This window comes from Centruroides sculpturatus, unplaced genomic scaffold (assembly GCF_000671375.1).
Source record: "Centruroides sculpturatus isolate CEXI.00-Female unplaced genomic scaffold, Cexi_2.0 scaffold913, whole genome shotgun sequence".
Lineage (NCBI taxonomy): Eukaryota > Metazoa > Arthropoda > Arachnida > Scorpiones > Buthidae > Centruroides > Centruroides sculpturatus.
Window position 1 is genome coordinate 113,715 of NW_019385227.1, and position 13,788 is coordinate 127,502.

Here is a 13,788-nt window from a genome sequence, read left to right on the forward strand (position 1 = left end):
TCTTTCCCGGAACTGGAAAAACAATAACGTGCCAAGTATTAATCTATAAAAAAATCACAATTACGCCGAGTCACAATAATTTCCGTTCGTATTTTCTACTAAATCTAAAATAAAATTAAGTTGTTATTATTATAAAAGGCGACGTATAATTTATTATCCACTCGTGCAATTTTCTCTTTTCTAGCTTCTTAGCATCTAAGAATCAGTAATTATCATACATCCGACGAAACATACTCGTTTAAATATTATATATAGCCTATATATATATGTTTTTTTGAATAAATAAAGATGTAAAATTTAGGAACGTTCCACTTTAAAATTACTTTGGTAAATTCCCTAAACGAGATTGTCCTCAGAACAGTCGTGATGGAGACTCATGAATCGTGACTAAAATGTAGACACGCTATATCTTTTTAAAAGAAGAATAAGTTACGACCTTTCTTTTTTTTTGAATGAAATAATCTCTGTGAAATATACTTAATAAACATTTTACTAACTTCCGTTACTGATACAAGGCTAATGATATACATAAAAACTTTAAAAATATTAAACTATAAGCTACTTTTATATAGATTTTTATAGTACATAAAAAGACTTCCTTCTCTGAAAAATGTATTATTCTCTATATTTAATTTCACTTAAGGAAGAAAATATTTACTACTTTTTAGTTTAGTTATCTTTTTAATTTGTAATGCAAATTTTAGAAAATATTTGATAGATTAATACCTTTAAAAATAGATTTTTTAATAGTTAATAATGTTGATTTGAGGGTTTATTCGTTTTACGTCGAATCAAAATTGCTTATTTCGCTACTAAATTTTACTGTTAAATTTTTTTCTTATGGGTTGCAATTTTAAAAAGGTATGTTTATGCATTTTATGATATTTATTTCAAAATTTCTTTTATGTTTCGTTTCTACTTATGGTATAAATCATTCTTAAAGTCATAAAGATTATAAGGGGGTTTTAAGTTTTGTTGGACATCTGAAGAGGAGGATAGGGGAATAAAAAGTATGGCAATCCAATAATTTCTAAAGTAATTTTCATCAAAAACTATAAATTTATCGATAAATTATAATGTTTTTGATATATATAGGCTATAATATATTTAAAAATGTATAATTTATATAACGACTAAATAGGCTATATATTTAATATAAATTTAACTTCAAATTCACTACAAGTTAGTTTGTATTTTAATGAAAATTTCTAGTTTTTATATCTATTTTTTAATATAAGAACATCATTTTTGATTTATGACCATTTACATTAACTGCTAATGTAATCTTGTGTCAAAAAACAATAATATATTAATTCAAAGTTAGAATAAATTTAAATAATAATGTGATAAAGAATAAAGAATAAAGTTATTATAATAAACAGAATAGTACAATTTAATTTTTCTAGGTTATAAAGATAAACTATTTTTGTGTAAAGTTGACCGCCTCAAAGTTCTTGGAGAATATTTCAAATAAAAATTGATTAATAAAGATACATTTTAACAATATATAACTTATAATTTAACAATAGTTAATAAATTAATTATCATATTTAATAACTTCATACATAATACTGTATTTTTGAAAGAGATTTTTACAATGAAGTTGGAAAATATTCTTGAATAAATTATAAATCTATAATAATATTAACATGTAGCAAACAATAGTAAATTAAATAAGTTTTTAATCTTATTTTTTAATATAATAATTTAATTAATTTTTATATTTACAATACTAAATTTACACTTCCTTGAAATTTCATAATGTTGATTTTCATAAAGATATTTCATACTTTTATATTTTTAATTTTCGAAAACAACATAAATGTATTATTATTATTATTATAGTGGTACCTCAGGATACGAAATTAATCCGTTCCGAAACTGAGATCGTATCATGAAAATGTCGTAAGGTGGATCATCCTTTCCCATACGATTACATGTAAAACCAAATAATTCGTTCCAATGCGAAAAACATACTCAAATTAAAGCCAAGTAATACATTAAAAAAAATAACTGTAGTAAGAAAAACAAATGAAAAATGCGAACTAATGAAACGTCGTATGGTGAGTTTTTGTTCGTATCGTGGAGNAAAATGAGTTTTGCTGTTATTTTTTCACTTTTGTATTTAATTTTATTATTACTATCTATTTATACGTCACAATTTACGGTATTAATAAACTTTTAAATAACTATTTGTGAAAGTATAAACTAACTTTTATCTAAAAATAAAAGTAGATATTTTAAAACGAATGCTAAGAAACAATAAAAAGATATAATTCGTATGTTATTAGTTAAAATAAATTTGTAAATCTCTAATTAATACATGAAAAACAGATATATTTAATTAACGGAGTTAGAAACTAACTGTGGTGTTAAGAAGTTCCAGATGTTGTTTATCGTTTCTCAGTCCTTTAAAAGTGATTTATTTATCTAGGACTGTTTTCGATTTGGTGACCGTCTACGTGTTACATAGTACAGTTAGGAGCACGAAGTTTTCTCAATTTGTTTCACAGGAAGGTGATTATTTATAAAAAGCTTTACGTAACAAATACATATATGGAAATGAAGAAACAGTTTTATCAATACACCATTTTGAATATTGAATTTCTCTCAACGTTACCTTAACAAATTTTTAATACTTTCATATGCACTAATTATTATTAAAATTATTTAAAATCAACGTGTTTACTTATTAATAGTGTTTATTGCATGCTAAAATTTTAAACTGAAAAAATATATATTGTTTATAAGCGATATCTGGTTGAATACATTGACAATATTTCATTCTTTTTAGCACTGTTCAAGTTTATAATAGTTAGAAAAATATTAAGAACTGTTAATAATTAAATATATTGGCTAAAAGATATAGAATTTAATTGGCATTCACTGAACTAAATAATTATTGTCACTTTTTTTTTGTTCTAAAGATAATAATTGATATAATCTCATAGCAATATATTTGCAAATAATTGCCATGTTCTTGCAGAAAGATTATTTGTTAAAGCTATATGCACAATGGCTAATATCGATGTCAAAGAAAAGAAATATTCAAAATTCTTTACATAAAATGGAATTTAATGTGCATATCTAACTGAGTTTGCGTTATGTTTATTTACTTTTTATAATTTCAATATATATATTATTTTAATGTACATTTAATTAAGTAAAATGCTTAAGATTATCTATAAATATTTTACAGTAATACATGTAATTGCATACATATACTAATTTTGTGAAAGCATGGGCGAGTCCAGTGGGATAAAGAACTTAAGCTTCTCCATTGACATAAAAAACATACAAAAAATAATAATATAATATAATTTATGTATTCGAACTTTAAAACATTGTTTTTAAATATATATATAATGGTAAATATAGAATATTTAATGCATATATTACGGATGGTCTCATTCGTAATATGTAGTGTATTCAAGATCTAAGATTTTCAAAATTTCTTTCTTGAAATGAAAAAAGATAGAAACATGAGAGTTGTTTTAAACGTTGCTGACATTCGTTAGGATTGGGTGAGACCAATGGCATCGTCTTTACTTATTTTTACCTATTGCTATTCATTTTTAAATTCTGATGTACCACGAGTCAGTTTCAATTCAATATTTCTTTTCATAAGAATATTCAAAACTATATAAAAGAGGTCTGAAAAACGTCAGTCAAAACAAAATCCCTTAAGAAAACAATTCCTAAACATAAGTTTTTGTAAATACTTGTCTTATTTGTCTTGAAGAATCTAATCACTTAAGGAAACAAATCTTGCTAAAGAATTTTAACAGAGGAGAAAAAAAGAAATTGATTTTGTTTAATAAAATTTTTATCTATAAATTTGGTAAATATCGTAGATCATGAAAGCAGTACATGTATTAATTACTTTAATTATTTAAACTCTAATGAATAGATATAAGAATATAAATAGACCTATTTTATTTCCATATTTCATCCATAGTGTGTGTGCGTATACCCTATTGTGTATTTTTAAAATGTGTTTATATGCTTTATAATTCAATCGAAGTTTAGATAAATAGAAAAAAATTATAGGATAGGGTGTCATGTAGTTTTATTTATTTATTTATTTTTTATTAGAATTTAATTAATAACTGCAATACAAATAGACCCACCTATAACACTGTAGATAATTCCGTGTTATAAGAATTCCGTGTTGCACGTGTCACTTAGATTTTACAAATACTGTGAACGGCTCACGTATTTGTAAAATATAAGTGACTCGTACAACGTGGAATTCATATAACACGGAATTATCTACAGTGTTATAGGGGGTCTACTGTATTTCGATATCTTAACGCTTCTGTAATAAGAGAGCTTGGACGAACCAAGTTTTTTAATGTGCCTATTTGGCACTCGTTCTTAAAAAAATTGGTCAACTATTTTGAATGCGTGCCAAATGGTCGGTATTCAATCTTTGAAAAGTTAATGAAACTTTCACCCATTTTGCTGTTTCAAGTATATATATGTTCTGTTTATTCACACTATATTTCATAGCCGTTTTGAAAGCAATTATTTTTTAAAATAATTCAAGCGAATATAAAATAATTTTTTTATATCATCAAAAGTATTACCTTTTTATTCAAATATACAAAAGAAATTACATTACCCTCTAACACCATACTCAAGAAATCATTCTATTACTCTAAAGTTTAGAGTAATAGAATGATTTATTGAGTATGACGTTCTATTATTCTGTTTTCAAAATAAATAAATATACATATATCATAATACTTCTGATTATTCCAAAATTAAAGGAAGTATTAAAAGGTTAATGTGTCCAAGACTCCTTTCGTAGTGTTTTAAAAATAGCATTGGTCATTATGAGAAAAGTTTGTTTATGATGATTATTGTGGCAATGACTTCAAAATCAATAAATCAATGTTATATACAAAAGAATTTTGTTGGCAGCATTTTGAAAGAACTACTTGCCAGAACGTAAGAATATTTTATTTTTATTTTTAAAAAAANTTATTATTGCATTACTGTCCTTATTTTATTTAATATTATATATTTGTCAACATGGACATTAATCATTAACAGGACAATTATACTGGTGTTAAGCATTTACACAAGAATTGAGTAAAAATTCTTAAAGAAAACAGACTTTCTTTATTAAGCTACCTTAAAGAAAGTCTGTTTTCTTTATGAATTTTTCCTCAATTCTTGTGTAAATGCTTAACACCAGTACAATTGTCCTGTTAATGATTAATGTCCATGTTGACAAATATATAATAATAATAATAAATATGCTTAAAAGTAGCGTGTGATGCTTAAAACCTACGGTCAATGGCAAAATGTTTTGAGGCGTGTAAAGTTGAACTTTGACATCTCGTAGCATACAGAATATTTGATTTATTCGAGATTTTCAACTCTTCTGGTAATAGGAAAGACCGGGGCAACTTCGGCATGCGGGGCAAGTTTGTCAAGCGCTTTTTTTTAAAAACAAATTAAAAGGAGACTTTGGTTATAGGTTAGGCAGTTGAGTTTTATTGGTGGCTTGTTGAGTGTAGTGTTTTTATTGTTCTCCAACAAGCGTAGTTGAATTATCAAGNTTAAATATTGACTCTTTTCTTTTAGTTCTTTGCCAGAACGACACTCGTTTTATGAGCTACAAAAGATTAAGACAAAAGTTATTAAGTAATTACAATAAAAATATAAGACCTGTTCAATCTGGTGGAAACATGACAGTAATCAATATTACTCTGGCCGTTCTCCATAGTTTCGATTTAGTGAGTTTCATTCTTTTCTTTTAGTGTATGGCCAACATCATCTCCTTCTATTTTCTATTATTAAATATATAAGTATATAATTAAATAAGTATACTCTATGGATGCAAATTACAGAAATAGTGAAAGTTTTAACGACAAATTTATAAAGTTCGTACAAAAGAATCTAGTGTAAGCTTTCTTTTAAAATATCTAGTGTTATTTTATCGATAATAGTAAACTTTCAGATCGAAGAGAACGAAACTCTTGTTTTAGATGGATTTATTCGATTGGTAAATATATTTGAATTCTTGTAATATATACAAAAATTGATTTATTTGAATATTAATTTAAAAATAAAAAGTTTACTTATTGTAGAAATGGTTAGATTCTCGGTGGAAATGGAATCCAAGCGAGTTTGGAGGAATCGATTTCTTTTCTATGGGAGTAGATGAAGTTTGGTTACCGGACATTTCTGTATACGAAAGGTGACTGTTATCATTAACTGAGATACAAAACGTATATAATTCTTAATAATGTAATTATTTTCAGTATTCCGGCCGAGAAGGTAAGAAGTTTATTGATGACAAGACCCATGCTCTATCCATCTGGAAAAGTAACCTGGTCACCTAGAGTCATTTATCAATCTCATTGTCCATTGACATTCGATAATTATCCAGATACCATTCAAGTGTGCAACATCACTTTTGGTTCTTGGACTCAGGACGGAATCAGTGTCGATTTAAAGATAGAATATCCTTACATATATACTAATGTAATGGCAAAAAATCACAAATGGCGCTTTTTAAACTATTCGTCCTCCAGATTAATCAAGTACAGAAACATGATGCCCAATCCCTTTGTAAACGTCGTGTACTCTCTACAGTTTCAAAGGTTACCGTCGGGATTTCAAAAGATCGTGAAACCTTCCATAATTGTTGCCATGGTGTCGATGTTGCTCATGTTCTGGTTGCCCCCGTCGGCAGATAAGAAATTAACTTTAGGGACGGTTTCTTTATTTATATTAATGATTCTCCTGCTTTATGTTTCTGCATTGAAAATGCCACCTTTGGCTTTCAACTTTTATGGTAAGTTAATTTTATTCTTTCTCTAATAGGCTATATAATTTACTTACAACATTCTGTATAATTCTGTTAATAATTTTTATTTGAAAAACTTACAATATTATTTAATCTCTTAGTTTCTCCAGTCCGCTCTGTTATCTACATCGTTGTGTCGGCCATTCTCTCGGAAATCCTCGTACTGATAGTCACGAAATTAACCATTCGACCACCAGAAATAATCACCAATCTTCTACGCGGATCTTTATCCAAAATATTATTTTTGTATTCGGAAGAGACGAATCTCGTGCACGTTTTAATCTAATTGTAGACTCGAAGGTGTTTCTGTTTTTGCATTCTTTCACTCTGTGGGCACTAAAGTGGCTATCTTTTCTTCGTGCCCCATGGGTTCTGCTAGGCCCGTAATAGGATATAGATGTGTTATCCCCGAAACATTTCATAGATTAATTAAGTAAAACTATTCTGAGAAAATTCTAAAATAATTTTTTTAATCTTCAATTATAACTATTAACAATACATTAACAAGTACTGGGTTAAATATTCAACAAGCTTGAAGCAGGAAGTGATCCGGATTTCAAAATTTTTCGGTTTTCTGGATACAGGCTAAATACTTGTATATACTTAAAATATATATATATATATATATAAACAATAGAAAGTAAAGAACAAGGACAAAAAACAAAGGATGCATGGATGTTACTATGTGTATGTGTGTGGAATGCAGCACGATTTTGTTCACCTATTTTCAAGCTTAATAACTCCCGTGTATTTTGTAGAAAATCTCTGAAATTTTGCAGAGAGATTTATATATTATGGGCATTGATGCTATTAAATTTTGGTGGTTAAAGGTCGAGTATGGAGATAGAAGGATCACGCGTAATATCTCGAATGGGGTCTGATTTAATGCAGATTTTACTCGTTATTAGCATTTGCAATTTTTTTTTAATTAAACTCATCTCTACCCTTAAAATTAAGCTTTTTTTGCCATTACTATAATATATTATATTAATAATGTTAACGTGTTATTAAATTTAAGAGTATAAAATCTTGTTCTTATNTTAAGTTAAAAAATTATTGATTCAAAACTAAAAATATATTTATATACAGGATTATATAATAACTTATTTTAAATATATTATTACAATTATTAAAGTATTTAAATTTAAAATTCACATAATAAATCTTCTTGAATAATCGTAAAATAATTTTTCAATCCATCATTATTGAATCATTACTTCAAACAATAAATAATTTATTATAAACCAGAATACATATAGTTATCTATTTGTAATAACATCCATAAAATATTATTACAGAAAATAGTAACAAATTATACAATACTTGACCGAAATACCTAAGAAATAATGGATTGATTAATGTGAATTTCCTAAATTCTAAGCTATTACATAGCTTTATATATGAAAAGTTTTGTATTTGTAAGTATATTTACTCTCATTTTACTTGATCGTGTAGTATTTATTTATCAATAAGCATAATAATCAAAGGATTTATTTATCTACTTATCTTCAAGTAGAAGTCATAAGTAGGGGATATAAGGAAAATAAATTTTTATATTATATAAAAAATAATAATATTTCAAACAGATGTGGATGGACGACAAACTGAAATGGAATCCAGAGGATTATGGAGACATCATGTGGACTCATTTGGGACCGGACGAAGCGTGGAATCCGAATATTGTCGTTGTAAATTGGTATAAAGATTTATTTAGTTAATTAATTCGTGCTTTAATTCTTAAAAAATGTTATCGTTTACAGTATAAATATTCGTTTAATTTATTCACAATGACTCGTTTGCATGTAAATTTTATCATTGAGCTGCAATTTAAAAAAATTGTAAACCTATAAATTCCCACTGTCTGTCCTTCCTTAATCTCGAGAATCGACTTAGATAGATGAACATTGAGACCAGATATGGAAACTTTAGATGCAGGAGGTCCCGATTAACTATATATAAACTACCGATATAAACCGGAAGTTACGTTATTTTAATTCAAATATTTTCCTCTGAAAGGAGTTAGGTGACTGGCATGACTCTATTGCTAAAGGAAAAGTATGATGTACAGGGGCAAGACACTAATAACACTAGTCTATATGATTTTTGGCACACAGAAGAGATAAATTGTGTTTAATAGAATTTTTCGTACTGATTTCAATTTCATATCCCATATTTTAATCTCTTCTGTGCCAAAAATTATGTAGACCAGTGTAATTAATTAAAAAATTATTATTTATATGAATATAGTTATTTATACATATATATTCAGCTTATTTTCTTTGTCATANCATCAGATTATTTATCTCACATTTGCGGGAGGCGTTGCATATATTCTCGAGTTCCAATTCTAAATTAACTTTATTTCTGCAATGATTCCATTTACAGTTGTATATTTTTTATGCACTTTTACAATTTGTAAGTATAATCATACATATAACAATTAGCATTAATGTTTTGAAAGCTGTTTTGTATAATATTATATTAATTGTCTTATGATTATGTGCTTATTATCGTAGAGATGTATTAGATATTTCTGTAAAGATAGATCTTAGATTTTTTTCCTAAATAACTTAATTTTTTTGATTATATTTATAGTACTAGTTCCTAATTACGGAAATGAAGCCGATAATCAGATGTCAATGATAAAGAAATTAAGAAAAGATTTGTTAGATAAGTATGATAAACTTGCTCGACCAGTCGAAAATACATCTATGCCAATTCAAGTATCCATCCAATTCGTACCGATTTCTCTGGTGGACTTGGTAATTTCATCAAATTCTAAATAATTATCCTAACTTTTAAAACTTCTTATATTTTTAATATTAATTTTAATCATTTTAAAGACGTTATTTTTCTCGTAACAGGATGAAAAGACTGCGACGGTAACATTAAATGTTTGGATTCCTTTGGTAAATATTTAGCTTTAATTAATTGAATTTTTAGGTTATTCTTCGTTAAAGTTTATCACTTAAACTTTATTAGTTTACACCAATAAAAATTTTAAATAAAGTTCTTTACCGTTAATGAACTTAATAAAGTAAACTCATTGGCATAGTACAATAATTATCAATGTAGCATTTAATATAATTCAGTTAATACTGTATTTATATTCAATTTATTTAAAACGGTATCTTTTGAGATGTCGAGATTCGTAACGAATAATAATTTATAACTTAATATTATTATAATTAAGCGTATAAAAACAATTAGATAAGCCAATGTCATTACGTTTTTTCTATATTAAAACAATTTTAAAATATTAGGCATATAAAGTTTTTGATGTTTCTATGGCGTAAGTTTTAATATTTGAAATTATTAAAATGTATGATTATTATATAAAAAATAATAATATTTCAAACAGATGTGGATGGACGACAAACTGAAATGGAATCCAGAGGATTATGGAGACATCATGTGGACTCATTTGGGACCGGACGAAGCGTGGAATCCGAATATTGTCGTTGTAAATTGGTATAAAGATTTATTTAGTTAATTAATTCGTGCTTTAATTCTTAAAAAATGTTATCGTTTACAGTATAAATATTCGTTTAATTTATTCACAATGACTCGTTTGCATGTAAATTTTATCATTGAGCTGCAATTTAAAAAAATTGTAAACCTATAAATTCCCACTGTCTGTCCTTCCTTAATCTCGAGAATCGACTTAGATAGATGAACATTGAGACCAGATATGGAAACTTTAGATGCAGGAGGTCCCGATTAACTATATATAAACTACCGATATAAACCGGAAGTTACGTTATTTTAATTCAAATATTTTCCTCTGAAAGGAGTTAGGTGACTGGCATGACTCTATTGCTAAAGGAAAAGTATGATGTACAGGGGCAAGACACTAATAACACTAGTCTATATGATTTTTGGCACACAGAAGAGATAAATTGTGTTTAATAGAATTTTTCGTACTGATTTCAATTTCATATCCCATATTTTAATCTCTTCTGTGCCAAAAATTATGTAGACCAGTGTAATTAATTAAAAAATTATTATTTATATGAATATAGTTATTTATACATATATATTCAGCTTATTTTCTTTGTCATAGTCTAAAATCCACAACTTGAACCTCAGATCTAAATTCTGTTAGGTGTATTCAAAGATATTACAGTGACACACAGCGAGAAACATAGACATTGTCAATGTCCATGTTCCTCGCATCACAGCATGGATATTGTCACTGTAATACCTTTGTATATCGAAAACGAAGTCATGGGACTCTTATTTTTACTTTCCTGGCTCTGTAACCGGATGAAAATATGGCGATCGGTCAAAAAATGACCCTCCCCAAGATTTTCGCATTTTTGGACTTAAGGGCTCTTGAAATGGCTAGAAATTCAAAAACATTTAGAGGTTTTTTCTATACGTATAGATGTTAATGTGTGTGTTTGTGTATGGTACGATTTTGTTTACCCTCTTTGAAGCTTAATGACTCTTGCGCTTTCGAAACTTTTATGATAAAATATAAAATATATATAATATAATATATAATATGTTGTATCCATTATTGTGTTTAACATTTTAAACTTATTATTTAACAAATTATACTATTAAAATTGTTACAGCATTCCAATCACCGAAACTGAACAATGGCACAGAAGCCATTTAATATTGAGCCATCTGGGAATTGTTTATCAAGCTATACCTGCAACACTTCGCACTCGATGTCCAAAGATGTTTACTCAAAACAAAAATGAAAAAGTATGCAATATCACAATCGGAGCGTGGATGAGTAAAGGAAACGAATTGCAATTAATTTCATATTGGGATGAAGTTATTACGGAAGAATTGGCGAATAATAATAGCGTTTGGGAAATCACCGACATGAAGTATTACCTTGAAGATTTCCGATCGAATCCTCGATATTTTTCCACGTTCACTTTCAGTTTATACTTGAAGCGTAGATACGACTTCACGAAATACGTCACTGACGGTCCTCGAACCGTTGCCATTCTTTTAACACTGGTCATGTTTTGGTTACCACCGAATTCCAATAAGAAAATAAATTTAGGATGTCTTGTATTAATTTTACTTTCAAGCGTAATGTTATATTTAAGTTCTACGGTATCTTCGCCTTCTCTTTTATCGTCTACGGGTAAGACTTTTTATATTAAAAATAAAACTTATGTATTAATAACTACAGTAATTATTTTCATTTTACAGTATCCCCTCTCCGAAATACGTTTTTAGTTGCCGGTTCGGCGTTACTAATCGAAGCGTTAATCTTGAATCTATCTAGATTAAGCGTGGTGCTTTCGATTTCTCCTACACTCGTCCGTATTCTATCTGGTACGGTGGGAAGAATAATAGGCGTTTGTCCTCCCGGAGAATTTAAAGAAGAAGGTGGAATGACTAATTTATCAGAAAATTATGAAGAACAAACTGTGACCAAGCAATGTTTGTCTAGAGAAGAACACTGGCTTATTCTTGCAATGACTCTAGATAGAATCTTCTTTATAGTTTATCTCCTTCTTATTCTTATCGTGTAATTTTTCACGGGATAAATTTAAATATGTAGTAACGGTTCATAAGCTCTTTTAATTATATAATTTTATTGGAATTTAAACCGTACTATAATTAAATCATTTCACTAAAAGATTACTAAAGATTATCACAATGATAATCTATAGTAAGTTTGAATTGGTAATCGATTTTATTGATTCATTTACATTGATTCAATATCTGTAAAATTAATCATTTTTATTAATTTAATACTCGAGTTAATAAGGGTATTATTAAAAGAGAATTTTGTTTTGTATTTTGCATTGAAGATTCCTGCTGTTATAAATAATTTCATACTTATTTCCTACAACAATAAGAAATATATTATAAATTAAATCATTTTATGAAATAATAATATATTGTATAATTGTCTATTTTATTTACTTGCAATTATAATATTATATTAAAGTTATTATTTTTAATAAAAATGTATTTTATAAAGTCTATAGAAAAATATTTTGTTTTATATTTTATCCAGTTACATTTAACGCTATTTCTATGAATTTTACATTTATAAATTGTTATAAATTTTCGAATTTTGAAATCCCCCCAAAAAATATTAAGCTATTATTTAAATTTACAAACAGATCCGGGATTAAACTGGGGAGGTTGAAAAACCTTAGAAATTCTCTCATTATGGGCCTGACAGAACCCGTGATGAGTGGGATTTAAAAAAGGATCCTCTTAGTGGCAAAAATAGGCAAAAATAAACCTCTGAAAACTGGTGGTGGATTCGAGGCTGAACACGTGGAGTTTTTCGAATCCTTTTCACGTTTGTAACACCTAAATAGGGGCCAGTTTTCTTTAAAAAGTCCTCCCCCCGATGGCACCCCTCTCAGCATTCGCCTTATATAAATAATCCAATCCAATTAGCCGAATTTAGTCTCAATGGATCCTAGCCTGTTGGCTTGCATAGTAATACAGGCTAACATTTACGTCATATCGGTTATTAATACGGTATTTCGTCATCGATTGTGTTTTGATAGAATGCCAGATTGAAATATAACAAATTGTGGAGTGTCGAGTAATGCGATCGCCTCTTCTGAAAGAAACGCCCTCCCTCTCAATTGCTCTTTATTTTTATTTTTTTTATTTGTTTAGGTGACCGTTAAATATGGCGAATAAAAATTTGTTTTGCAGAATCTTTTTAATTTTTACGTTTTTTTATATGTTTGTTTATTTTGGTAAGTAATTAGGTTTTAGATTTATTTATTTATTAATCTAAGATTTTTGTCTTATTCAACACAAAGACTAGATGTAAATTTAATATTAATATTCTATTTTAATTATTCTAATATTTATAATACATACAAAATATGTTATGATTCATATATATATATATATATCGTATAAACACTATATACATGATTATACTATATTATATTAAAATACACAGAGACTAGTAGTTATAGTCTATTGAATATAAAGCTTTTGAAATAAAATATTTT

The 13,788-nt window shown here is 27.4% G+C and overlaps 3 protein-coding genes across 3 annotated transcripts in view; all 3 read left to right on the plus strand.

Moving 5' to 3' along the window:
- The first annotated feature begins 5,588 nt into the window (after positions 1-5,588).
- LOC111636424 (acetylcholine receptor subunit alpha-like) lies at positions 5,589-8,541 on the plus strand. The gene is made up of 6 exons (XM_023381671.1): positions 5,589-5,747; positions 5,972-6,016; positions 6,102-6,211; positions 6,276-6,811; positions 6,925-7,097; positions 8,410-8,541. Exons 1-6 carry the CDS (start codon positions 5,622-5,624, stop codon positions 8,539-8,541), a joined length of 1,122 nt encoding a protein of 373 aa, XP_023237439.1. The 5' UTR covers positions 5,589-5,621.
- A 581-nt stretch (positions 8,542-9,122) lies between these two features.
- On the plus strand, positions 9,123-12,562 carry LOC111636430 (acetylcholine receptor subunit beta-type unc-29-like). The gene is made up of 6 exons (XM_023381678.1): positions 9,123-9,238; positions 9,419-9,585; positions 9,688-9,732; positions 10,185-10,294; positions 11,404-11,933; positions 12,002-12,562. The coding sequence occupies exons 1-6, from the start codon at positions 9,193-9,195 to the stop codon at positions 12,325-12,327; spliced, it is 1,224 nt and encodes a 407-aa protein (XP_023237446.1). The 5' UTR covers positions 9,123-9,192; the 3' UTR covers positions 12,328-12,562.
- Positions 12,563-13,372: 810 nt separating this feature from the next.
- Positions 13,373-13,788, plus strand: part of LOC111636428 (acetylcholine receptor subunit alpha-like) — a 3,518-nt gene continuing 3,102 nt past the window's right edge. The window contains exon 1 of the mRNA XM_023381676.1: positions 13,373-13,524. Within this exon, the coding sequence (XP_023237444.1) occupies positions 13,455-13,524 (70 nt within the window). The 5' untranslated portion in view covers positions 13,373-13,454. The remainder of the gene's footprint in view (positions 13,525-13,788) is intronic.

Coding starts and splice junctions, on each gene's coding strand:
- LOC111636424 (XM_023381671.1), top strand. CDS start 5,622: ATGAGCTACAAAAGATTAAGACAAAAGTTATTAAGTAATTACAATAAA. Junction 5,748..5,971: donor TTCTCCATAGTTTCGATTTA/GTGAGTTTCATT, acceptor GTAAACTTTCAG/ATCGAAGAGAACGAAACTCT. Junction 6,212..6,275: donor GACATTTCTGTATACGAAAG/GTGACTGTTATC, acceptor AATTATTTTCAG/TATTCCGGCCGAGAAGGTAA.
- LOC111636430 (XM_023381678.1), top strand. CDS start 9,193: ATGATTCCATTTACAGTTGTATATTTTTTATGCACTTTTACAATTT. Junction 9,733..10,184: donor TAAATGTTTGGATTCCTTTG/GTAAATATTTAG, acceptor TATTTCAAACAG/ATGTGGATGGACGACAAACT. Junction 11,934..12,001: donor TTCTCTTTTATCGTCTACGG/GTAAGACTTTTT, acceptor TTCATTTTACAG/TATCCCCTCTCCGAAATACG.